We start from the raw sequence: 26,025 nt of genomic DNA, 5'->3' as shown, positions 1-26,025 counted from the left end.
CTGACCGGAGCACTTCGACTAGGCCTCTGGCACCTTGTGACAAGTTGTGCAAAGTAAGTGGCTTCCTTTAGTTTTAGCTTTGAGTTCTCAGTCTTTCTCGGCGATAGTTAAGCTTGTTGTAAAGAGTCGATGAAGAGTTTACGACTGTGAGTAGTTTCTTAAAAAGGATGTTTTCCTAAACTTGAAGAACTGCTGACGAGATGCATGGGTTGTCGTTGAAAAAGAGGGATCGGCTGTTTCTCTAGTTACGAGCTTGAGTTGAGTTAGAGTTGAGTTTGAGTTAAGATTGCGTTAAATTTGAGTTACCAAAATGCCCTTTTTATTTTACAGGAAATGTGTAACTTTCACCCTTTTTTGCTTCTGTTTTTACCTTGTTTGTATTTTTGTTGCTGCAATTTTATGATTGGTGCGGGTGGCTAACCCCGTGCTAGGGAAATCGAAACACTTCATGAGCGTATGTTATTGGTGAGCACTGTTTACATGTTCTGTGAGAGTAAGGTTCTTTTATCGTCTTCTTATTCGAACATAAAACTTGTTTTTTCAGGTCTATATATACCTGATATCGTCTCTAGTTTTAACCTATTTCTCTTCATAGCTGACAACGAATAAGAATTAAAGGGTCATCGTGTAATAAACAAGGGCAAAAGAGAAGAAAAAATGTAACAACTGTTCTTTTTTCCACTATATTGTCAATGCAAGGCCCCCGAAGCCGATTTTCAAGTGCACACTCCCCCCGGAAAATTTCAAATCTAAAACTGCCAATGGTAATATCAATTTGTAATTATTACATCGGCACACACGCAACGGTTGAGTGTCACCAGGACATTTTTAAGTCAGAATCTTTCAAGGTGGCAAAGTTGTCTTTCCGATTGTCATTAAGAGCTACAAACTCATTGGCAACAGCTACAAGACAAAGTTTGTCTGTTCTGTTTGTGGCTGTTCAGTATTGTCAGATTACTAAACCTTGTTTGTGTGTTAAGTGACAGATCTGGGTAACCAAAGTAAAAAAAAAAAAATTAAACCATCCGAAAAAGCGGCCCACCCCCTGCGCGGCTCCTGTAATGCACTTGCGACTGACTTTTGTAGCATTCCATTGTGTTCTGATCTTACGGTTTCCAATAAATTGTACTATTAATTGTTGCATGGACTGTCTTTCATTGCAAAGTGCTTTCTGCTACTCAAAGAAACGGATAACTTCAAATTCAAGGGTTTTTTGTCGTGGTGGCCATGGATCCAAACATTAGAGAGCTTATTGCCGTCGTTTTGACGACGGCAACGGGAAATGAAAGGCAATGAAGCAATAGGCCGGTTCACACTAGGGACCAAAGTGCAAGTGTAACTGAAGTCAAATAGACTTTGGAAAGAAGATTCAATAGATTTTCAGGCATGGCTGCGCGCGCCTAAAACGTGAGAAGTGGTTTTTGTATGAAAAGTTCCAAGGTTTCTAAATTGTTGGTACAAATACTTTTTCAGCTGTTATTAATTTTTGTTCATTCATCCAGGTTGACGTTGTTTTTGTCTGCAACTTGAAGAGCTGTAAAGTAATCCACATTTTCACGGGAAGTTAATTATTCGCTACAGAATTTGATTTTGCTTAATACTAGGTGTGCACAACTTTTGGCAAATAACTTGTGAGCACAAGTTGGCGTGCAGTTGATTACCTGCCTCAGAATTAGATCACAACTTTTCTTTCAACCCAGAATTTTCTACCCAAAGTCTGCTTGAAATACACCTTCAAAATACAACTGCTGAAAGTAAAACTATACAGAATGCTGAGGTACATAGGTTAGGGACAGAATCGCAGTAAACAGCACAGAGCACAATTGACGTGGTGTGACTAAACTGAAATGTTTGTCTGGCTTTTGTCAGTTTTTTTTATTTTGATGACAAAAGTCGCGACAAACACGAAATCAACGTGCACGAATTTTCACTTCTAGCATGAAAGAGTACGCAATAAAGTATTTCTTCCACTCATTTATGATGTCACTGATGACGTTATTTTACAAACAAGCCTATAAATTATTAGTTAATAACACGAAAAAGTCCCTACACTCTGGTGTTCCGCAGTCCCCGCGTGAACTAAATAAAAACTGTTGCTGAGTTTTGTGCTCGATGAATTGTTTACAACTCCCATGTATTCGCGTAGAAGAAGCCGCTCAGCGTTTTCTAACAAGAAAATTTGGGCTCAAGACAAACAAATTTAAAAGGAAATGTTTACACAAATTCTACGTTTCAAGAAAACAGGAAAAAGAATGATACAGGAAGACGACGTCTTACCTCTAGCAACCGTGCCGCCATTTTTGTCAGCACTTCATGCGAAGAACGACACAACAAACCCTTTTGGCTATAAACTTGGCGAGTCAACAGAAAACAACAAAGCTCTACTTTTCCTCTCGGGTAAGGAAACAGTTCAAACTTTTAGCGGTTCCATTTAAGCCATTACGCTGTTGTTTGCGAAATGATAAACTTGTGAATTGCCATGTTTGAAAATTCTGCAAAGATCTATTTTTAAACTTACGTGTGATTTGATCTGTCAATCAAATCGTACTTTTTAATGGTTTCCTTTCTAATTTTGTTGAGATCACTTCGTGTGTATATACTAAAACAACTATTCTTTTCAATCTCGGTGAATAGTGGCTTTGGGAATATTTACCTCGCCGCTTTCGCGGCTCGGTAAATATTTAGCCACTATTCACCTCGATTTCAAAGAATAATTGTTAATTATTAAAGTGGAATGGTTACGAAGCTCGACGGACAACTTTGTCATGTTTTTGTTAGCTTTTTTGCACTTGACCGTGCACAACGTTCAATAGTATTCCTATCATTTTGAACTTGCTGAAGTCGAGGCAAACATTTCAGTCATTTTGTAAGACACCACTGACATATCGATGACTCATCTGGTTAATAGGTCGATGTTATCTAGTGCTTTCCCTTAAGCTCGCTATTATGTTAAATTGAATGCATTTGGATGTACTGGACATTGTTTTGAACCTTTCCTGTTTCTGAATCGTGATTTCAATTGTTGTGATAATACAATGATCAAGCATATGCCTTGCCTTGTCACGCTGTCTGCTCACTGGACAATGAAGGGTAACAGTATGTGAATCAGATCCTTGTACTTGATATTCATTTTAAAAAAAACATTCGAACATAGTTATTAAAGTGGAATGGTTACGAAGCCCGACAGACTTCTTTGTCATGTTTTTGTTAGCATTTTTGGACTTAACCATGCACAACGTTCAATAGTATTCCTACCATTTTGAACTTGCTGACCAATAGAAACATCTCATTAATTTATTCAGTCACAGTTTGTGAACAAAAAACAGAGGATTGTGCACGGTCAGGGAGTTTCCAACAAAAACTACAGCACCGTTATTTTTAACTTTACAGTTTGCCGGCTTTCATAACCAGTCTCCTCTACTAACTATGATTCGAAGAATGTTTTTGATTACCACCAGTGCAGTGCGACAAAATATGCGTAATAAGCCTCAGAATATGCATCTTTAATCACATCAACAGTCCACTGACATGTTGACATTACTGTTCATGCGTGGAGCAGAACTTGCCTGCTTCCGCGTTAAGTGCTTTCTCACGCTGGAAGGCTATTTTTAGGAATTTAAAATGTATTCTTATCACATAAAAGCGATGCGTACATTCCTGATTGCACACGAGTTGTTCGGTTCTGACCGGAGCACTTCGACTAGGCCTCCGGCACCTTGTGACAAGTTGTGCAAAGTAAGTGGCTTCCTTTAGTTTTAGCTTTACGTTCTCAGTCTTTCTCGGCGATAGTTAAGCTTGTTGTAAAGAGTCGATGAAGAGTTTACGACTGTGAGTAGTTTCTTAAAAAGGATGTTTTCCTAAACTTGAAGAACTGCTGACGAGATGCATGGGTTGTCGTTGAAAAAGAGGGATCGGCTGTTTCTCTAGTTACGAGCTTGAGTTGAGTTAGAGTTGAGTTTGAGTTAAGATTGCGTTAAATTTGAGTTACCAAAATGCCCTTTTTATTTTACAGGAAATGTGTAACTTTCACCCTTTTTTGCTTCTGTTTTTACCTTGTTTGTATTTTTGTTGCTGCAATTTTATGATTGGTGCGGGTGGCTAACCCCGTGCTAGGGAAATCGAAACACTTCATGAGCGTATGTTATTGGTGAGCACTGTTTACATGTTCTGTGAGAGTAAGGTTCTTTTATCGTCTTCTTATTCGAACATAAAACTTGTTTTTTCAGGTCTATATATACCTGATATCGTCTCTAGTTTTAACCTATTTCTCTTCATAGCTGACAACGAATAAGAATTAAAGGGTCATCGTGTAATAAACAAGGGCAAAAGAGAAGAAAAAATGTAACAACTGTTCTTTTTTCCACTATATTGTCAATGCAAGGCCCCCGAAGCCGATTTTCAAGTGCACACTCCCCCGGGAAAATTTCAAATCTAAAACTGCCAATGGTAATATCAATTCGTAATTATTACATCGGCACACACGCAACGGTTGAGTGTCACCAGGACATTTTTAAGTCAGAATCTTTCAAGGTGGCAAAGTTGTCTTTCCGATTGTCATTAAGAGCTACAAACTCATTGGCAACAGCTACAAGACAAAGTTTGTCTGTTCTGTTTGTGGCTGTTCAGTATTGTCAGATTACTAAACCTTGTTTGTGTGTTAAGTGACAGATCTGGGTAACCAAAGTAAAAAAAAAAAAAAATTAAACCATCCGAAAAAGCGGCCCACCCCCTGCGCGGCTCCTGTAATGCACTTGCGACTGACTTTTGTAGCATTCCATTGTGTTCTGATCTTACGGTTTCCAATAAATTGCACTATTAACTGTTGCATGGACTGTCTTTCATTGCAAAGTGCTTTCTGCTACTCAAAGAAACGGATAACTTCAAATTCAAGGGTTTTTTGTCGTGGTGGCCATGGATCCAAACATTAGAGAGCTTATTGCCGTCGTTTTAACGACGGCAACAGGAAATGAAAGGCAATGAAGCGATAAGCCGGTTCACACTAGGGACCAAAGTGCAAGTGTAACTGAAGTCAAATAGACTTTGGAAAGAAGATTCAATAGATTTTCAGGCATGGCTGCGCGCGCCTAAAACGTGAGAAGTGGTTTTTGTATGAAAAGTTCCAAGGTTTCTAAATTGTTGGTACAAATACTTTTTCAGCTGTTATTAATTTTTGTTCATTCATCCAGGTTGACGTTGTTTTTGTCTGCAACTTGAAGAGCTGTAAAGTAATCCACATTTTCACGGGAAGTTAATTATTCGCTACAGAATTTGATTTTGCTTAATACTAGAACTTGAACTTGAACTTTATTTTTATTTAAACACGGTAAATCTATCAGATAAAATAATAATATTAAAAAAAAAATTACAATCTGCTTTAATCTATATAAACATGCTCTAAAAATTTAAATAGTAAAGATAGAGAAAATAAAGAAATTCTGCTTTACATAGATGCCGTGTGCGTTTTATCGATTCAGTCAAAGAAATCGCGACAACCATTTCGAAAAGAATTAAGTGATTTTGCTTGCCGCAATTCAGGGGACAAGCTGTTCCAGATAACCGCACCATTATAGCTAAAGCTATTTTTCAAGAAATTGGTGCGGGGCAATGGAACAGCTAGTTTGTTTTCAGAGTTCCTTAAATTATAAGGTGGATTATATTTAGTGAAAAGAGAACCAAGATAGTCGGGCGCAAGACCATGTATAGATTTATAGACCATGGTGGCCACTTGTATTTGTCGCTGAGTATCCAACCGTTTCCAGTTGAGTTGCTCAAGAAGAGGATCAGCGCTTGTGTCATAACTGGAGAAGGTTAGAATACGGGCAGCCCGGTTTTGCAACTTTTGGAGCTTATTCGAAAGACTTTTGTTGCAATGCCCCCAGACCTCGCAGCAGTAATTAAAGTACGGTTGAACTAAGGCATTGAAAACGGACTCCAATGTGGTTCGATTAACAAAAGGCCTACAACGCTTAATTACTCCAATGCCCGATGCGATTTTCTTGGCTATTTTTTCAATGTGCATATTCCATGAAAGGTTTTCGTCTATATGCACACCCAGAGATTTAACCGAGTAAGCTTGTTTAATTATGTCACCACCTATGATTAGTTTAGGGGAAGTATCGTAAGTACCTAGGTGTGCACAACTTTTGGCAAATAACTTGTGAGCACAAGTTAGCGTGCAGTTGATTACCTGCCTCAGAATTAGATCACAACTTTTCTTTCAACCCAGAATTTTCTACCCAAAGTCTGCTTGAAATACACCTTCAAAATACAACTGCTGAAAGTAAAACTATACAGAATGCTGAGGTACATAGGTTAGGGACAGAATCGCAGTAAACAGCACAGAGCACAATTGACGTGGTGTGACTAAACTGAAATGTTTGTCTGGCTTTTGTCAGTTTTTTTTTATTTTGATGACAAAAGTCGCGACAAACACGAAATCAACGTGCACGAATTTTCACTTCTAGCACGAAAGAGTACGCAATAAAGTATTTCTTCCACTCATTTATGATGTCACTGATGACGTTATTTTACAAACAAGCCTATAAATTATTAGTTAATAACACGGAAAAGCCCCTACACTCTGGTGTTCCGCAGTCCCCGCGTGAACTAAATAAAAACTGTTGCTGAGTTTTGTGCTCGATGAATTGTTTACAACTCCCATGTATTCGCGTAGAAGAAGCCGCTCAGCGTTTTCTAACAAGAAAATTTGGGCTCAAAAATCGAAGTTTATTTATGACAAACAAATTTAAAAGGAAATGTTTACACAAATTCTACGTTTCAAGAAAACAGGAAAAAGAATGATACAGGAAGACGACGTCTTACCTCTAGCAACCGTGCCGCCATTTTTGTCAGCACTTCATGCGAAGAACGACACAACAAACCCTTTTGGCTATAAACTTGGCGAGTCAACAGAAAACAACAAAGCTCTACTTTTCCTCTCGGGTAAGGAAACAGTTCAAACTTTTAGCGGTTCCATTTAAGCCATTACGCTGTTGTTTGCGAAATGATAAACTTGTGAATTGCCATGTTTGAAAATTCTGCAAAGATCTATTTTTAAACTTACGCGTGATTTGATCTGTCAATCAAATCGTACTTTTTAATGGTTTCCTTTCTAATTTTGTTGAGATCACTTCGTGTGTATATACTAAAACAACTATTCTTTTCAATCTCGGTGAATAGTGGCTTTGGGAATATTTACCTCGCCGCTTTCGCGGCTCGGTAAATATTTAGCCACTATTCACCTCGATTTCAAAGAATAATTGTTAATTATTAAAGTGGAATGGTTACGAAGCTCGACGGACAACTTTGTCATGTTTTTGTTAGCTTTTTTGCACTTGACCGTGCACAACGTTCAATAGTATTCCTATCATTTTGAACTTGCTGAAGTCGAGGCAAACATTTCAGTCATTTTGTAAGACACGCGTGAGCGAACGCGTGAGCGTGAGCAAACTAGTGGGGTCCGAGGGCATACTCCCCAGGGAAAATTTCAATTCTAAAGCTGCCAATAGTAATATCAATTTGTAATTATTACATCGCACACACGCAACGGTTGAGTGTCACCAGGACATTTTTAAGTCAGATTCTTTGAAGGTGCCAAAGTTGTCTTTCCGATTGTCATTAAGAGCTACAAACTCATTGGCAACAGCTACAAGACAAAGTTTGTCTGTTCTGTTTGTGGCTGTTCAGTATTGTCAGATTACTAAACCTTGTTTGTGTGTTAAGTGAGAGATCTGGATAACTAAAGTAAAAAAAAAAAAAAAATTAAACCATCCGAAAAAGCGGCCCACCCCCTGCGCGGCTCCTGTAATGCACTTGCACTACAGGAGCAATGCACTTTTGTAGCATTCCATCGTGTCCTGATCTTACGGTTTCCAATAAATTGCACTATTAATTGTTGCATGGACTCTTTCATTGCAAAGTGCTTTCTGCTTCTCAAAGGAACAGGTAACTTCAAATTCAAGGGTTTTTTGTCGTGGTGGTCATGGATCCAAACATTAGAGAGCTTATTGCCGTCGTTATAAAGCAACGACTTCGACGACGGCAACGGGAAATGAAAGGCAAAAAAGCAATAAGCCGGTTCACACTAGGGACCAAAGTACAAGTGTAACTGAAGTCAAATAGACTTTGGAAAGAAGATTAATAGATTTTCAGGTTAGCTGCCCGCGGCTAAAACGTGACAAGTGGTTTTATACTTTTTCAGCGTTTAGTAATTTTTGTTCATCCATCCGGGTTGACGTTGTTTTTGTCTGCAACTTGTAGTGCTGTAAAGTAATCCACATTTTCACGGGAAGTTAATTATTCGCTACGGAATTTGATTTTGCTGAATACTAGGTGTGCACAACTTTTGTGCCACGCCGTTAATTAAAGAAAAATGGCAATTTTGTTTTGTGTGCGTGTTTAGATGCAAATTACTTGTGAGCACAAGTTGGCGTGTAGTTAATTTCCTGCCTCAGAATTAGATCACAACTTTTTTCTTAACCTAGAATTTTCTACCCTAAGTCTGCTTGAGATACGCCTTCAAAATACAACTGCTAAAAGTAAAACTATACATAGCTATGGACAGAATCGCAGTAAACAGCAGAGAGCACAATTGACGTCAGTGTGACTGAATTGAAATGTTTGTCTGGCTTTGGTCAATCTTTTTTATTTTGATGACAAAAGTCGCGACAAACACGAAATTTTACTTCTAGCACGAAAGAGTACACAATAAAGTATTTCTTCCACTCATTTATGATGTCACTGATGACGTTATTTTACAAAGAAGCCTACGAATTATTTGAATTATTAGTTATCAACACAAAAAGTCCCTACACTCTGGTGTTCCGCAGTCCTCGCGTGAACTAAATAAAAACAAGACTAGATAATATAGCCAAGAATAAGGCGCAACTGTGATATGTTGCTCAGTGCTCACCAAATTCCTTGAGTAAAAAACAGAAATAGAAACTTGAGAACGCGATGAATTAAAAACGCAACCATGTGTAACCTTTTGTGACTTAGACTTTTGCTTAGACTTTGGTTGGAGTTAATTCCATGGATTGAACTATTGGAACCATTGAGTGCAAAGACGTGTTAGATTTTTTGTGTAGAACAAAGTGTCCGTCCGTCAATTGCATCATTTGCGTATTTTGCGAGACGTAAAAATTAGCTCTAAAGAGAAAAAGATACATCCAGTTAGTGAACTTTATTACTTCACCTCAAAAAGTTAAGAAAAAGAAGTAAACGGTTAGCACTGAGTCTGTTCATGTTGTCCTTCAGCACCATGGTTAAAAAAATATATAACTGTTCTAGTGAGGCCTCAAAGACTTCAAACTGCTGTTCAAAAAAAAAAAAAAATCCAAAATCCAAGCTTTCGCCGATCAACAGCATCATGGGGTAGCATATTGTTACAGGCTCGTAGGGAAAAGGGGTGGGGGGATGCAACGGGTGCGCCCCCCACCCACAGGTTCCATATGTCCACTTTTTTGTTGATCAAAGATTAAGCAAAGTGAATTTAGAGTGTTGTTCTATTCTAAGTCACTGATTGTGTAGTAAAATTGAAAATATTGCGAAATAGCTCATAAGCCTGACTCGCCCTTTCCACAAAACATGTTTTAGCCTTCGTAAACTATAAAAAAGGGGATTTGGTATACCTACAAGGCATTTACGACTTGTTAATACGTCATTTGCTTCTTCATTTTTTGTCCTTAACTGGTAAAGTCTGTTTTGGAGGATTCGTAGTGTGAATTTAGCAAATGTTTCTTTCACTGAGAGGTCATGTGATCTTGTGCTACAGTAACAATGATTTCCTGTAGATTCTTATCTTTGAAAACGTTACTACAGTCAAGAAGACTTTGACAGGGACTGATCAAACAGGGTGAAATAGAGTTAGTTTAGTTGCGATATTTCGACTGGCCAATACCAGTCTTCATCAGGTTTATTGAGATATCACGAATTTACAGAAATATGAAGTAAAATGATGACTGGAAATTACATAATATGACGTGGTATGGTGTGGCTACTTTAAAAGACAAGATAACAAAAAAATAAAAGATATACTATATATAGTTACAGTTCATCACGTTTATTGATGGCCAGAGGCTCAGTTGTCTTAGATTCATGAATAAGGTGGACTTCACGTGCTTTCCTGAAAGAATCACGCCCATTATCTTTGCTTTATCAGAAATTGACCACTGATCATGCGCTAGCTGTAGGTGTAAGGATTTTCCTTTCTCACTTTTTATAAGGGGCCCATTAATCTTTAGGGTTTGGTTCCATAGTTTTCTGCAAAGTGTTGGATCTGAATCGTTAGTTTAACAGTATGACAGGTTATGAGATTCCCTGCTATAGTTTTGACATGCTCGACCCAGTTTTTGTTTTGTTTTTGTTTTTGTTTTTTGGCGAGAGCGGTACAACCGTTTCAGAGAATGCGAATTCTCGTTTTCGAATTGCCTGTTAAACAGTCAGTTACAAAGGGTTGACTTCGGATCCACGTGTGCTTGAAGGAGATGAAGATATCCATTGTCATTCACGACAGAACAGCACGGACCCTCAGGGTGCAAACGGACGCAAAGGCCCCCAATATTGTTGCGCCAACAATGTTGCGTGTTTCAGTGGTGTGAAAACGAATGCAACAACTCCCAACAAAACAACACGCAACAGCATGCAACAGGCTGTGCAAACGGACTCAACGTGTAACATCCAACAATGTTGCGTCCGTTTGCACAGGGCTTTACTTAAACAAAAGTGTTGATACTCTAAAGCTCCACGCAAAAGGACGCAACATTGTTGGATGTTACACGTTGCGTCCGTTTGCACACCCTGTTGCATGTTGTTGCTTTTTGTTGCGCAAAGTTTGAAACCGGTCAAACTTTTAGCTACGCTCAAACGGACGCAACAATTCCCAGCATTACTGGCACAACAATATACGCAGATTAGATTAGATTAGCAAAACAACAACTTTGCGAGCGCATCACCTTTTTTGTACATTTCTTTGCCCTCGTTGCACCACGACGTAAAACTGCCTAATTTCACATTTTCCGGAGGACGGGAACACCATACAGCCATTTTTTGATTCTTCTTCTTTTTTTTGTTAACTTAGATACCGGCCTTTTAGAATTCATATTCAGAAAAAGTTACTAACGTTTGGCAAATTGAACGACGTGGAATATTAGCGATGAGTTTTGAAACAGCGTGAACTCACTTTTGTTAAGATGCTCTAACCTTCTTCAGAATTTTTGTTGAGACCATAGGAAATATAGAGTGCATGCAGAATGCTTTCTGCGGTAGTCTTTCGATCCTTTTATAGTGAAATCGAGGAAAATGATGACAGGATTCAAGCGATGGTAATTAGACGTTCTTTTCGTTTAATTTGAAATAATTTGCTCATGATAAATAGCCTGTTTTAGGCGTTCAGAATGTGTTCCAGGGTTCTAGAAGGCGGGATTCCAACGAAGGGGCGCTGAGGAGGTGGTGGGGGGGGGGAGGGGTGCAGCGGTCTACGCCATTTCCCATTTGCAGGAATGAAAAATTACGTTGTATTGAAATTACTCGCTTGATATGTTTAACGCCGATAATCTTTGCTATCACTCGCATTCACAGAGTTTAAAAATTAAAAAAAACAACGCCCAAAACGGTAACTCAAACCTTACTTAATCTTAACTCAAAACTAGACTCAAACTCGACTCAGACTCGTTACTCGATCGTCATCCCACAAAAACACGCCTTACCCTCAATGATGCTGTAATTTCATTCATGGTTTACATAATTCGGGACTTTTCATTTGGTCTGTCGTCATACTGGATTCTTTTAAACGATTTTCGTTAGCTTGTAATTAAGTCGTCTTTTGGTCTTGTGAGATAAGAAAGACATTCTTACTCTTCTGATTTACACACAGTAAAGGGGAAGGGGTTGGTGGATACGCTCGGTCATCCGGTCAAATTAATTTTGCTTGTTTTATTTAAGTATACAGAACTGCCAAAGAGAAAAAATGAAGAGCACTGCAGTTTTGGCGTTTGCTTTGGTAACTCTGTGTGTTATGGAATGCTATGTATCAGGTACAAACATTTATTATTAAGTTATTGTAAGATTTATTATTATTAGATTTTGTTAACTAGTAGGCCGACAGGAATCTTTCACGTGCAACAAGAATATGACCGTCAAAAATAAACTTATTTCTAGCCGTGAGTTTTAGAGCGTCCTTTTTAAAAACAGTCCGGCTTTCAAAACAAGTTTTGCGTGAGTCTGGCAGCGATAGAAATTTCGGTTATTTTCAGTCTCTACCAACAGTTTGCCGAACTCTCAGTTACACACACACACACATTAGTGTTTCCAAAATGGTTGCCACAAAAAGACACTTGTTAGATGTTTCGGCCCTCTGTGTATGAATCTAGTTATTGCAAAACACAATTTAAAAATGACCTAACTTGCGGAGCTGAGCTTATAAAATCATTACGTCTTTTTCAGCTGTTCACTTTAAGCGAAAGGAAGAACCACGAGTCGTTGAACACGACAGTCGAGGTAAGTTTATTTTTTGTTTATTTATTTATTTAGTCACTCACAAAACATACAAACATTAGGCGATTTGAACAATAGCTGTCAAATAAATTGTTAAAAAAAAGTTAATGTGGCAAGGAAGCCTAACGAATCATAACTGAGAGCTCATATTCATTAGCCACAGGAACGTGTGACGAACCCCTAAGAACGTCTGCGTGTGAGGCTACATCATTCATAGGCTTCCTTAAGCTAGCTATAGATTACTCAGTAATTACCTGCTTGCGAACAGAGTATATAGAAAACATAAAACTTAATAAGCGACAGAATGACCATCAATGAGATAATTCCAAGATTTTTTTAAAAAAACAAATGTGGAAGAAGAGTTGGTTAATGAAATAGGCAACGAAATCCAGATGTTTGGTCCCCGATAAAGGATACTGAACCGCTGAATATTCGTTCCACAAAACTGAGGTCTACAGTATATACTTATAGGCTAGTCGAGTTTCATAATGATGGACCTGGCTACTACTTAGGGACCGTACGTCTATTACGTCCCAGGGGAGGGGGGGTTGGGGGGTTTGGGGGGAGGTACAATTTTCTAAGAGGCTTGATTTTGGGGGGTCAATTTTGAAAATGCACAAAACGTGAGAGGGGTCGAAATATTAAGACACAGGGCTGGCCTTCTATGTAACAGTTGTCAAACTATATTATGGTTCTTTGCCAACAATAAAATGTTACCCGTATAAAGCTTGGCCTAGCCTGTTCCAGGCTCCGAGATGGTGGTGGAAAGTCGTTCAGTAATAAGAAATGCGAAAAACGCGAGGGGGCTGGGGAGTATTTTCGCTTTGCTCGTTTTAATACGTTCCCACTATACTATCTGAGAGCCTGGCACAGGCTAAGCTTTGCCCAGAAACCTATCAGCTATTTCTGCTACCAGGAATGTAGCGTGCATGAAGGCACATATGCCTATGCATACAGCTGAAATCCGGAAAAAAATATATAGATTTTCTTTTCGTGAGTCTGGCAGCGATAGAAATTTCGGTTATTTTCAGTCTCTACCAACAGTTTGCCGAACTCTCAATTACACAATAATAATAATAATAATAATAATAATAATAATAATAATAATAATAATGGAATTTATATAGCGCTTATACATCGCTGTTCTACACACACACATTAGTGTTTCCAAAATGGTAGCCACAAAAAGACACTTGTTAGATGTTTTGGCTCTCTGTGTATGGATCTAGTTATTGCAAAACACAATTTAAAAATGTCCTAACTTGCGGAGCTGAGCATATAAAATCATTACGCCTTTTTCAGCTGTTCACTTTAAGCGAAAGGAAGAACCACGAGTCGCTGAACACGACAGTCCAGGTAAGTTTACTTTTTGTTTATTTATTTATTTAGTCACTCACAAAACATACAAACATTAAGCGAATTGAACAATAGCTGTCAAATAAATTGTTAAAAAAAGTTAATGTGACAAGGAAGCCTAACGAATCCTAACTGAGAGCTCATATTCATTAGCCACAGGAACGTGTGACGAACCCCTAAGAACGTCTGCGTGGGAGGCTATTCAATAGAAAACGTTTTCCGTGTTTGCATAGCCTGATATAAACACGAAAGGGGTTGGGAGAATTCGAGACAGTTATGCAAACCCGAGACGAAGTCGAGGGTTTGCATAACTGTCGAGAATTCTCCCAACGCCTCGAGTGTTCATATCAGGCTATGCAAAAACAGGAAAAAAGTTTTCTATTGCTTTTGTAAAATACATTTCCCGAGAAAAAACGCAAAACTCTTTGTATGGCACTGATTAAAAGAGAAATTCTTACCAGTCGCAAAATCTCTGTCCACGAAGTCTTGCACGCGTAGTCAGTTCTTGTTTTTGCAAAAAGATGCTTTGCAAAATACGGATTTTTCTCGCTTAAAATGTCAGCTTAAGCGAAGAAAAATTGACACACCTTCTTTGTAACGATTTTCCAAGTTTCAGCCGACGAAGGAATGAGTAAATAAAGTAAACTTGTCGAGTTTTGAGCTCGAAAACCTTTTCAAATTTGTGCTTGCGTGGTAGGCCACTTGCACTAAGAGGTCACGTGACCATTGCTTCCTTTAAACAATGAGTTGGAATCTTGCTGATGCCAAAAATTGACAGAGCACATAAAAATTATCTTATACGCGCAGTTTGAAAGGAAACGCACTTAAGGGAGATATTTTATGGGACTTTGATTTTTCATCAAAGTAGTATGATTTGTATTGGCCGCCATGTTGGAGGGCATACTCTTGCCCTCCAACATGGCGGCCAAAACTTCTTTTTGCTTTTACCTTGTTAAACGTTAAATAGTTACGCTCAGATATGCTGTAAAGGTTACCACTTCATCTTTTCAATTAAGTGCAAAATTTGTGTTCATAAAGAGATAATTCATAATTTTAAAAATCACATTTTGGTCACGTGACCAGCTACGAATTTACTCATTTTACGAAAATGGCGCGGGTTTGAAAAACCAAATCACTATTAAGTTTAAAATATGACCCACTAATCGTTTTTCGAAGGCAAAATCGTATAACTTTCATTTCCATGAAAACGATGTCACATGACCTCTTAGTGCAAATGGCCTATCAGCGCGCGAAAAGCCAAACAACTTGACGCCACAACCATGTTTACATACTCTCATGCAAACACTCCTCTCGGCCAATCACAGCACGCGTACTATCTTAGTAATACGATGGCCCAGGAGGGTCACAGTCCAGTATTGGTTTTTGACAGTCCAGTTATGGTTTTACACAGTCCAGTTATGGTTTTACACAGTCTAATTTTAGTTTTTACACAGTCCAGTTTTAATTTTTACACAGTCCAGTTTTATTTTTTTACACAGTCCAGTTCTAATTTTTACACAGTCCAGTTTTTTTTTTACACAGTCCAGTTTTATTTTTTTACACAGTCCAGTTCTAATTTTTACACAGTCCAGTTTTTTTTTTACACAGTCCAGTTTTAATTTTTACACAGTCCAGTTTTATCTTTTTACACAGTCCAGTTTTAATTTTTACACAGTCCAGTTTTATTTTTTCACACAGTACCACAATGACCGCAGGAAAATTTTCATCCTTGAAAAGAACACACTAAAGTTTAGTTTAAGGCATCCAGTTTTATTTTTACACGGTCAATACACAGTCCAGTTTTATTTTCTGTGTAGTTACCAGACCTCTCTCGCTCTACTGTAACACATGTTATCTCACCGCAGCCATTTTGTATTTCCTTGCGACGATGGATTCAATCATCAGGCAGGTTGTTCGAGAGGAACTGAGAAGTTCAAATTCTAGTCTTCCAGAAACTGCGTCTTCTACTAATCAAGATGATCAGGGAAGAAGTGAAAACGAATCAGGTGTGGCTGGATCATCACGAAGTTCGTTTTCATCACGAACAGTGGGCCGTTTGGGGTGTTTCTAAAACGAAGACCAAAAACGAAGACCTAAGACCCCCAGGCGGGGAGGTACTCCCTTATAAGGGCTTAATGGGGACGTGCAGCTAGCCAGGGTATGTTTTTCGGGATTTTTGTCATAAACAGGGTATCGATTTTATCATTTTTTGTCTTAATCAGGGTATCGATTTTTGTCTTAAACAGGGTCAGGGGCCGGACCGCACCTCCCCACCCAAGAATATATCGAGTACCCCCCTCCCCCGGGCTAAGACCTAAGACCCCGTGGACTAAAACGAAGACCCTTGGACTAAAACAAAGACGCTCTGGACTAAAACGAAGACCCTCGCAGGGTGTTTATCGTCCAAGAAAAGATACCCTGTTTGAAAAATTGATAAAATCGATACCCTGATTAAGACAAAAAATGATAAAATCGATACCCTGTTTAAGACAAAAATCCCGAAAAACGTACCCTGGCTGGCTGCACGTCCCCATTAAGCGCCTATAAGGGAGTACCTCCCCGCCTGGGGGTCTTAGGTCTTCGTTTTTGGGTCTTCGTTTTAGAAACACCGCAAACGGCCCACTGTTCGTGATGAAAACGAACTTCGTGATGATCCAGCCACACTTGATTCGTTTTCACTTCTTCCCTGATCATCTTGATAAGTAGAAGACGCAGTTTCTGGACGACTAGAATTTGAACGTCTCAGTTCCCCTTGAACAACCTGCCTGATGATTGAATCCATCGTCGCAAGGAAATACAAGAGAGATAACACGTGTTACAGTAGAGCGAGAGAGGTCTGGTAACTACACAGAAAATAAAACTGGACTGTGTAAAAATTAAAACTGGACTGTGTAAAAAAATAAAACTAGACTCTGTAAAAATTAGAACTGGACTGTGTAAAAAAATAAAACTGGACTGTGTAAAAATTAAAACTGGACTCTGTAAAAATTAAAACTGGACTGTGTAAAAAAATAAAACTGGACTGTGTAAAAATTAAAACTGGACTCTGTAAAAATTAAAACTGGACTGTGTAAAAACTAAAACTAGACTGTGTAAAACCAGAACTGGACTGTCAAAAGCCAATACTGGACTGTGACCCTCCTGGGCCATCGTATAGTTATTTTATAAATATTCATAGGCTTCCTTAAGCTAGCTATAGATTACTCAGTAATTACCTGCTTGAGAACAGAGTATATAGAAAACATAAAACTTAATAAGCGACAGAATGACCATCAATGAGATAATTCCAAGATTTTTTTAAAAAAACAAATGTGGAAGAAGAGTTGGTTAATGAAATAGGCAACGAAATCCAGATGTTTGGTCCCCGATAAAGTATACTGAACCGCTGAATATTCATTCCAAAAAAATGAGGTCTACAGTATATACTTATAGGCTAGTCGAGTTTCATAATGAAGGACCTGGCTACTACTTAGGGACCGTACGTTTATTACGTCCCAGGGGAGGGGGGTTGGGGGGGGGGGGGGTACAATTTTCTAAGAGGCTTGATTTTGGGGGGTCAATTTTGAAAATGCACAAAATGTGAGAGGGGTCGAAATATTTAGACACAGGGCTGGCCTTCTATGTAACAGTTGTCAAACTATATTATGGTTCTTTGTTACCCGTATAAAACTTGGCCCAGAAACCTATCAGCTATTTCTGCTACCAGGAATGTAGCGTGCATGAAGGCACATATGCCTATGCATACAGCTGAAATCCGGAAAAAAATATATAGATTTTCTTTTCCCGAAAGCATTTAAATCATTAAAATGGGATAAATATTTCGCATTGTATTGGTGTTTTTGTGTTAGGATTTCCTTTATCCTTTTACTGATTAAGTGGAGTGAAGTGGATCCGAATGTGAAGCCACAGACCCTGCAATGGTTGAGACTTTTGACCATGCCAACTACAATTCTATCGCGGAGTATAATGTAGCTCTCATAACTTTGTTGATTTATCCTGTCAACATGCATAGCTGAGCGTAGCTTCAGCGGTTTGAGGAGACTGCAAACTCCTTTACGAAGGACCGTGACAGACGAGAGACTGAGCTCTCTTGCAATTCTGGACACGTACGTATACATACACAAGCACAAGGACGTAATTGATAGTGATGGCATTATAACAGTTTTACCCGTCTGAAGGGTACACATCTCGCCCGCTTGTAACGTCCTTGATGGCGCCACGGTTTTACCCTTGTTTGCCGTAAACAGTTTATACTTTACCGATCGTCTTTATTTACTGAAAATGGTGAAGAAAACGCAAGAGATGGTACTTCCGAGACCTTAAATTTGAAGAATCTCCGGGGGAGCATGCCCCCAGACTTCCCCTGGTTTCTTCCCCTGCGTGCACCTTCAAAATCACACGCTACGCTGTCAACTACCGGCATCTTATAGCTTATGAAATCAATGCCCAAGGATGGAAGAAGAGACTTAGTCTAGAACGGTTTGGAGGGGGGGGTGCATTTTAAAAATTTTTATTGCCAAGGAGGGGTTCAATGGTTATATGTAATTATTTTAAGGGGGTACAGTTTTGATACACCACGCTTTTCTGACCCCTACCCTCCCCGACTGGGACGTAATAAACGTACGGTCCCTTAAAAAGAGGTTAAGAAAGCTACTGGCAAATGATCATGGTGATACGGGTACATAAAAGATCATAAAAGTATTGATGCTATATATATATCACGGACTTTAAGTTGGCTAAATAAAGGCGCGGTGCGACTAGTAAGTGAGCTTTTGCTACCTAATTTCGCGATTTTGGCGAGAGAGTATTTCGCGAGGTTTTATTTTCGCGATTTCAACGCGCAAATATGAGAAAAGAACATTAAATTTCGCGAATTAAGCATTCTCAAATCTCTAGTTAACCTGTAAAGCAATGTGTGAAAGCTTTACAAATTAACCTTGTTTCACTCTGAATATACAAAACGAAGTTTACCAGTCTAACCAGTTAACAAGTTATATTGTCGATACATATCCCGTATATGATGTTGCTATTTCAAGTTAATATTTTTTTCCTGTGATTTGAATTTTCTACATGAGTATTTAATTTCGCGTGCTTAAATTTCACGAGGATTTATTTTCGCGGGTCCTTATTTTTGCGATTTTTTTGCAATCGGGAAAACGCGAAATTAAAGACCCGTGAAATAAAGTACCAATAAAGGTAAATACAGTTTTGGCGTTTGACTTCAACAAAACAAGTTCTTACGTGTTAAGCTACGCAACTAAATGCCTTTTCCATATTCTCTCTTAATAGCGTTCATCAACAATGTAAAAGCTGAGAAAATGATCCACAGGGAGCCGTCAGGACACCATCCTGGGAATCGAAGAGGGCCCCCGTTTGGAAATCATCATTGGCCTAAAAAAGAAACCCTCTATTGTGAATATGGCAAATCAAGTTGTGAATGCAAGGAAGAGGCAGATTCTTGTATATTCAACCTTGAAATTGACGAAATTCAAACCTTCACCAGTTATGAAAAGTTAATCGTAAATGAACCTATGGGAATGGTTACGCGTGGCTTCGAAGGAGTGGGTTATTATATCAATGAAAGTGGAATACCTGTGACTCTGGGTGACCCTGACAGACAACAATGTGCAACACTGAACAATGCGAATTGCACTAGCCCCCAGTTTGTAGATGGTAAAACGTACTGCATGGCAATAGCCGTCAACGGACAAATTCCTGGACCTACCTTGATTGTTCACGAGGGGCAAACTGTTATAGTTAATGTTCACAACAAGCTTACTACTGAAGGTATTTCCGTTCACTGGCATGGGATACACCAGAGAGATTCACCTTATATGGATGGTGTGGGACAAGTAACTCAATGTCATATAGGACCCTCATCTAGCTTTTCATACCAGTATAAGGCTAGTCCTTCTGGGACGTTTTGGTACCACTCTCACAGTGGCACTCAAAGAACAGATGGCTTATTCGGTGGTCTTATAGTTAAAGAAAAAAAAGAACGAATGGAAAATCTCTTTCGGATTTTAAACCGTGAATTTGAGGACCGTCCAGATCAGCATACCTTAACGCTTCTCGATTGGCAAAATGAGGCATCCTTGGACCTGTTCACACAGTTTAAAGCTGGTGGTTTTTATAAAGACAAGCCGATTGGCGAGGTACCAACTAAAGGTGACGAGAGACTTCGGCCTACAGTTAGTTTTGATAACGGAGGGGCTGGCCCTATCCCGTATTTTTCTGGAATCATAAATGGCAAAGGAAGACATGCTGATGTTCCATACAATGAAACAAGACTGAGTATATTTACTGTTAAGCCCAAAAAGACATATCGCTTCAGGCTGATTGGAGCCCAAGAAACGTACGCTTACAAATTCTCCATTGATGGTCATAAGTTGACTGTGGTGGCCACAGACGGCTATTGGATTAAACCCATAGATGACGTTGACTACATCATTATCCAAACCGGAGAGAGGTATGACTTTCTACTAGATGCAGGAGAAGAAGTAAAAGACTACTGGATACGTGCAGAGACGCTGGAGATAAATAGAACCGCGGGAGGTCCACCCTACCCGACACTAAATCATGTGGCAGAGGCTATTCTGCACTACAAAGAAGACACAGACTCGGAAAATCCGGATGATAATGTACCGTCCACAGAATATGAAAGTATAAAAAATGCGTCTCCATGCCGTCAGTGCGGCAAAGACAATCAATGCAAAGCGGTGAACTGTCCATTTGAGAAATTCCATCCCTCCTATTACATCACCTGTATTAACGTTCAAAGCTTTAGTTTACTTGAGCCAACTCCAGACAACGAACTTCCAAACCCTAAAGCGAGTTGGGGAGATTGTACGCATTTCATGAACTTCAATTTTGAGGGTGCCTCTGCTACAAGTTCAGTGAATGGGCGCAATTTCATCCTTCCTTCCTTTCCACCCCAAACGCAAAATCAAGATTTTCTCGAGAAGTCCAAACTTTGTGACCCCAGTGCTGATTGCAATCCATCGACAATCAATTGCTCGTGTGTCTATAAGATTGACATTCCATACAAGGAAACTGTTCAATTCGTGTTTTCAAATATTGGCCGTAACAGCCATTCTCATCCAATTCACCTTCATGGCCATTCATTTTATGTTGTTCATGTTGGATATCCAAAGTATAACCAAACCAATTTTTTTGTCAAAGAGCACAACAAAGATATTTTCTGCGATGATGTTCACTGCACAAAGGAGGGTTGCGACAATAAGAGTTGTACCAGACCAAGGTGGGCGAGCACGCCACCGTTCTTTCCTATATATCGAAATACGGTAAGGAAGGACACAGTTACAGTCCCTGCCGGGGGATACGTTGTCATCAGTTTCATATCCGATAATCCTGGCCATTGGTTTCTTCACTGCCACATAGACGGGCACCTGCTTGAGGGAATGGCACTGATCGTCAATGAAGCCCCAGAGGAGCAACGAAAGTTAAAACCACCCCCAGGGATTGAGAAAATTAAGTGTGGAGACTTTGAGCTACACAAAACCGACTACTGATATAGAATGAACAACTAACTGCCAAAGGAAAGGTCAGCATTCTCAGCAGCTATAGTTATCAACTAAGGCACGCCGGGTCAGCTGTCGCGACTTTTAGGTCACTTAGTTAAAGCCAAGGAACTACTTTTACAGTTTTCATCCGTTTGAGCCCAAGGTTTCAAGATAGTAGAACTTTGTACTCCAAACATTCGTATGTATCTTGTTTTTCGATTTTAACGGTTTTTGGCGGCAAAATTCGGTCACATGGTTGAGAGCAAAATTTAAACTTCAACAAGTGACGTAACAAACAGCTTTTTTTTAAAGAGCATGACGGGATAGAAGCAAATGAGAAAAAGATTTTTGAAAAGCTCAGTTGCTTTAAGAGATATAGCATTTTGAATTGAACCTGTGTTTCCTTAAAAATAGTAGCAAAATGGCAGGAAATTCAAAAATCAAATCTTAATATCTTCTTAATCAAGTGACTTTAACCCACCCTTTGAAAAACTATTTGTCTTTAATTTGTTATATCATTAGTTGAAATTGCAATTTTGTTGTCAATCATTTGACGTCATTTTCCCGCCAAAACCCGTTAAAATCGAAAAACAAAAAACGTACGATTGTTTAGAATACAAAGTTCTACCATCCTACAAACTTTGGGCTCAAACGGATAAAAGCTGTAAAAGTAGTTCCTTGGCATCAATTAAGTGACCCGAAATATCGCGACAGCTGACCCGGCGTGAAGTAATAATTAGAGAACAGTTAATGGCAATATGCGGGCCAAACGCCGTACTTCTGTACCTCCACAAAAACACTTAACTAGTAATGTCTCGTAAAAGTTTGAGATGACAGGAAAGAGCTCTGAGGAAACTTGAGGATACGAGGCTCCTGCTTTCGCTGCGTTTCTTGAACTTTAAAATTTCCACTCGTGTTCCTGAAACTTGTCAGAACCATGGAACAGGTATTTTTTTCCTAAAGAAAAATATGATTGCAAATACTCGCATCCAGACTGTGTTACTGCCAGCTTTGTTGCTACCGTAACGCCTCTGACTTAAACACTTTATATGAAAGTTTGCTAAACAGCAAATAATAATCAAAGTATTTCATTGAATAATCAGCTTTGACTAAACAGACGATTTGAATTCTGTTGATTTGAAACATTTGCTTTAGTATTTCGTAATATTCTAATCGCCAGCCAATTAATAGATTAACGTATTACACAGGCGTGTATCTGCGAGTTTTCGAGGAATGTCTTGTGGTATGAGAAGCAAAATTACTAGTTAGCCATAGTATTGGGAAAAAATTGGAGTTGTTTAGGAAGATGTTTCTAAGCTTTGCAATTGAATTCAGTTTTCTTAAAACCTCTAATGACACCTAATGAAACGTATTGAGCATACATTCTTTTCATTGCTTTTATCTAGTTTGTTTACGAATCCTGTCGAGGTTAGTATTCATAACATATAACAGAATTACATAGAAGTGTAAGTTGCTGCGAATGTTGGCCAGTGATAGCAGAAGCACCCCACCCATCCACTCCAAGAGACTATAAAGGGGACAGAGAGGGCATCCCCCGTATACACCCTATTCCACAGGTAATTCGTCTCGACTTATTTTTAGAACCGCAGATCCCAAGGGGGATTGGACAACAGCCAATCACATAGCGCGAATGTATTCCGCGTGGACGACCGCACGCTAGAGCCATGCGTCCTCCACGAATTGACGCGGAACAAAACGGGGGAAGACGCGGAGAGCGATTTTGCTATTCCTTTTGTCGACGAAAACGACTACAGCGAGATTTCTGCGAAAGCTGTGTCAGCGAAATGGAAATCAAAAAAGAATCGCTCTTCCTCTCTTGTATGGAGCTAACAGTACAGCAGGGAAATCCTTAACACACTGAATATTCTCTCAGGATCATTTATAATTTACAGTTTGAAGAGAGCAATTTCTGGTTTGATGTTTATTCCTTTATTAGTCTTTTATTATTCAACAAAAATAACACTTGGCGTCCTACTTGCCTTATTAGGGACTTTAAGATCCAACAGCGCGACGGCGACAAGAACGTCGCTTAAAAAGTAAATTTGAGTTTTTCCAGTCTTTATAGCGATTATTCCTACCCACTTACTTTGTCAATTGTAGGCGAACCCTCCTGAAGCTGAATTTCAAGGGACCATATTCAAGCTCAGAAAGAGAAATAAAATTTCGTCGTTGCTTATTTACGTCCTCCATAGAACGCGAAATTAGGCATTTTCACGTCGTAGTCGTGCAAAAACAGGAAAGAAATGAACAAAAAAGTGTGTTGCACGTGCGAAGTTGTTGTTTTGCTAATTAAACCTATTGTTTTTTTGAGGTTCTAGTTGTCGTTCGCGTCGTTGGATCTTAAACTCCCTAATTGTACAAACGACCGGTTTCAATAGACCGGCGAAATTTCTCATTTTATTAAAGCACTGAGGTTACGACAATTTCGAGTTAAACTGATTTCACGGATTGTCAAAGAGTCCAGCGATTCCTTTTTCCCAGGTGAGGGCCGACTCATTTGCTTCAATATTCAGGAATGCTCTCGATCTTTTTACGCTTTCATTGCCTTTCGCCCGACATGTTTTGCACGGCGTTTAGTCATGCGAAACCTCCACGAAACATCCACGCCTCGATTCTAAAAATAACTCGAGACGAATTACCTATGGAATAGGGTGTATATGGGGGATGCCCTCTCTGTTCCCTTTATAGTCTCTTGATCCACTCCCATTGCTGGTCCAAGCCTAGCATATATTTGGCTTGTCAGGGATGGGGAAGGTGGGGCGAGGGGGGGTGGTGGATCATTCTCTCTTGTACAGTAGTTAATGCCAAATAGTATGCAGGAAGGTGGGATCATCCCCACAGTAATGCCAACTTGTAAGCAGGAAGGACAATGTAAAGTTCTCCTCAACCACACGTATTGACACTTTGTTAGAGCGCCTCGTGGAGGGGGACATTTGGGGGGGGGGGGGGGAGTACCCAATACAGCAATACCGTAACAAAAACTGGCAAATACCGAAATACCGTGTCGATCGAAGAAATACCGATATCGCATTTATGATCGGTACAACGATCGAAAAGGATGCCCTACCAATTTCATCATAGATTAACCGTCACAAATTGTGCTACCATTAGTGAAAAGTCTCAAAAATACTGACTTGCATTAGACAGGAGAGCGTAATGAACATTACCGCAATATTGTGAAGGATCTTCTTTTACCGAATACCGTTGACCAAAGATACGACAGGGCTAAATGATACCGCAATACCGCGCTTTAAAATCAAAATTACCGAAATACCGCTTGAAAAAAAGCTCAACACTGCAATTGAGAGGAAAAGTCGTTACGTCACGTTGCCATGGTAGCAAAATTTTTGGAGGACAACAAACCAATAAAGTCACTTAAAAGTCTATTAGCACTATTTCGAACTTCACCGATCTTATTCAATTTCATTTAATTTGGCAAATCTTGGCGAAATTTTCTTTGGTACCTTATCTATTGTTATCTAAGTTTAGAAAAAGAAAGGGACAATTTTTGTGCCGTGTTCACCTACTCCATAAAGCGGGCTCGTGAAATTAAGAAGTTTCATGTCGTAGTGGTGCAACGACGGCAAAGAAATGTACAAAAATAGCATGATGCACGTGCAAAGTTGTTGTTTGTTAATATAAACATATTATTTTTTGCTGTTCTCCTTGCTGTCGCCGTCGTCGTTGGTTTTGTTGTCATCCAGAAATAATGCTACCATGGTAACGTGACGTCGCACTTCTCCTCTCTATATATATCGTAAGCCCCCCATGTCCCCCTCCTCGTGATCACAAACTTTTAACCGTTTTGAGGACAATCACGAGCAAGAGTTTTTAAAAACCCTTGCTCGTGTTTTCCCTTAAAACACTTATCACTTAGAACAAATTATGTTAACCACATTGAAGATGCAATAAATTGGTGTAGTATTAAAAGTTGATTGTTAGCTGAAGAAGAAAGAGGAAATTGACAGAAAAAGGGAGTTTCGTTAAGTTCATAGTAATGTATTTTAGCCTAGATGGAGACATTTTAGGTGCTTAGTAATAAGTTAGTAGTATTTTTGTATCCGTAGACTTCCTGACCTGTGTAATCTGTTTTGTGTGTCGTTGGAGCTCATAATTCATTGATTTTTTTGCTATTCAGAATAAAGCATTTAAGACTAGACTGAGACATTTTGAATATATGTTATCGGATAGAAGTAGGTTTTTTGAATCTATGGCTTTGCTGAACTTTTAATCATTGATTCGATGTGTATTTAATCACCTTCTTAACACTGGTTAATTTTTTTTCATTCATAATGATTAATAATAGAGGGAGACATTTTGAATACTCAGTAATTAAGGAGTATTTTTTTGTATTCATAAACTTTACTGAATATTTCTTAGCATTACTGGTACAGCTGTGCTGAATTGAGTGCCATTTGATTGAGTATCATCAGAGTTTCTGGTGTCATAAAACAAAAATCAAGTACGTCAGACAAAAGGAAAGTATCTCAAAGAGTCAGTAATCCGGCCTAAAAGCAAAAAGAAGCAATTTCCTTGAGATGCGACAGAACCCTAATGATCACGTTGTGGCTGGTTCTAGTTTTGAACCTGTTTCCTTCAGGGAATGCCAGGTGCTTATCCATTAAGCACAAGC

At 39.1% G+C, this 26,025-nt stretch overlaps 2 protein-coding genes across 5 annotated transcripts; one reads left to right on the top strand and one right to left on the bottom strand.

Annotated features, from left to right (window-relative positions):
- Positions 1–19: 19 nt before the first annotated feature.
- Positions 20–25,724, top strand: LOC140947810 (uncharacterized). 4 transcript variants are annotated; one of them, XM_073397007.1, is made up of 5 exons: positions 20–53; positions 11,941–12,032; positions 12,442–12,495; positions 13,795–13,848; positions 19,138–25,724. In XM_073397007.1, exons 2-5 carry the CDS (start codon positions 11,966–11,968, stop codon positions 21,378–21,380), a joined length of 2,418 nt encoding a protein of 805 aa, XP_073253108.1. In that variant the 5' UTR covers positions 20–53; positions 11,941–11,965; the 3' UTR covers positions 21,381–25,724. The 4 variants fall into 4 exon arrangements, with proteins under 4 accessions (XP_073253108.1, XP_073253110.1, XP_073253107.1 ...); XM_073397009.1 differs by lacking the exon at positions 20–53 and adding an exon at positions 3,681–3,735 and having other exon boundaries at positions 19,189–25,724; XM_073397006.1 differs by lacking the exon at positions 20–53 and adding an exon at positions 3,681–3,735.
- On the bottom strand, positions 5,295–6,843 carry LOC140948909 (uncharacterized). Its single transcript, XM_073398174.1, has 2 exons — positions 6,823–6,843; positions 5,295–6,187 (listed from the first exon to the last, which is right to left on the bottom strand). The coding sequence occupies exons 1-2, from the start codon at positions 6,841–6,843 to the stop codon at positions 5,471–5,473; spliced, it is 738 nt and encodes a 245-aa protein (XP_073254275.1). The 3' UTR covers positions 5,295–5,470.
- Positions 25,725–26,025: the final 301 nt, after the last annotated feature.

This window comes from Porites lutea, chromosome 9, assembly GCF_958299795.1.
Source record: "Porites lutea chromosome 9, jaPorLute2.1, whole genome shotgun sequence".
In the NCBI taxonomy this organism is placed as follows: Eukaryota; Metazoa; Cnidaria; class Anthozoa; order Scleractinia; family Poritidae; genus Porites; species Porites lutea.
The sequence above is the reverse complement of the archived record's forward strand: the minus strand, read 5'-3'. Positions and strand labels throughout refer to the sequence as shown.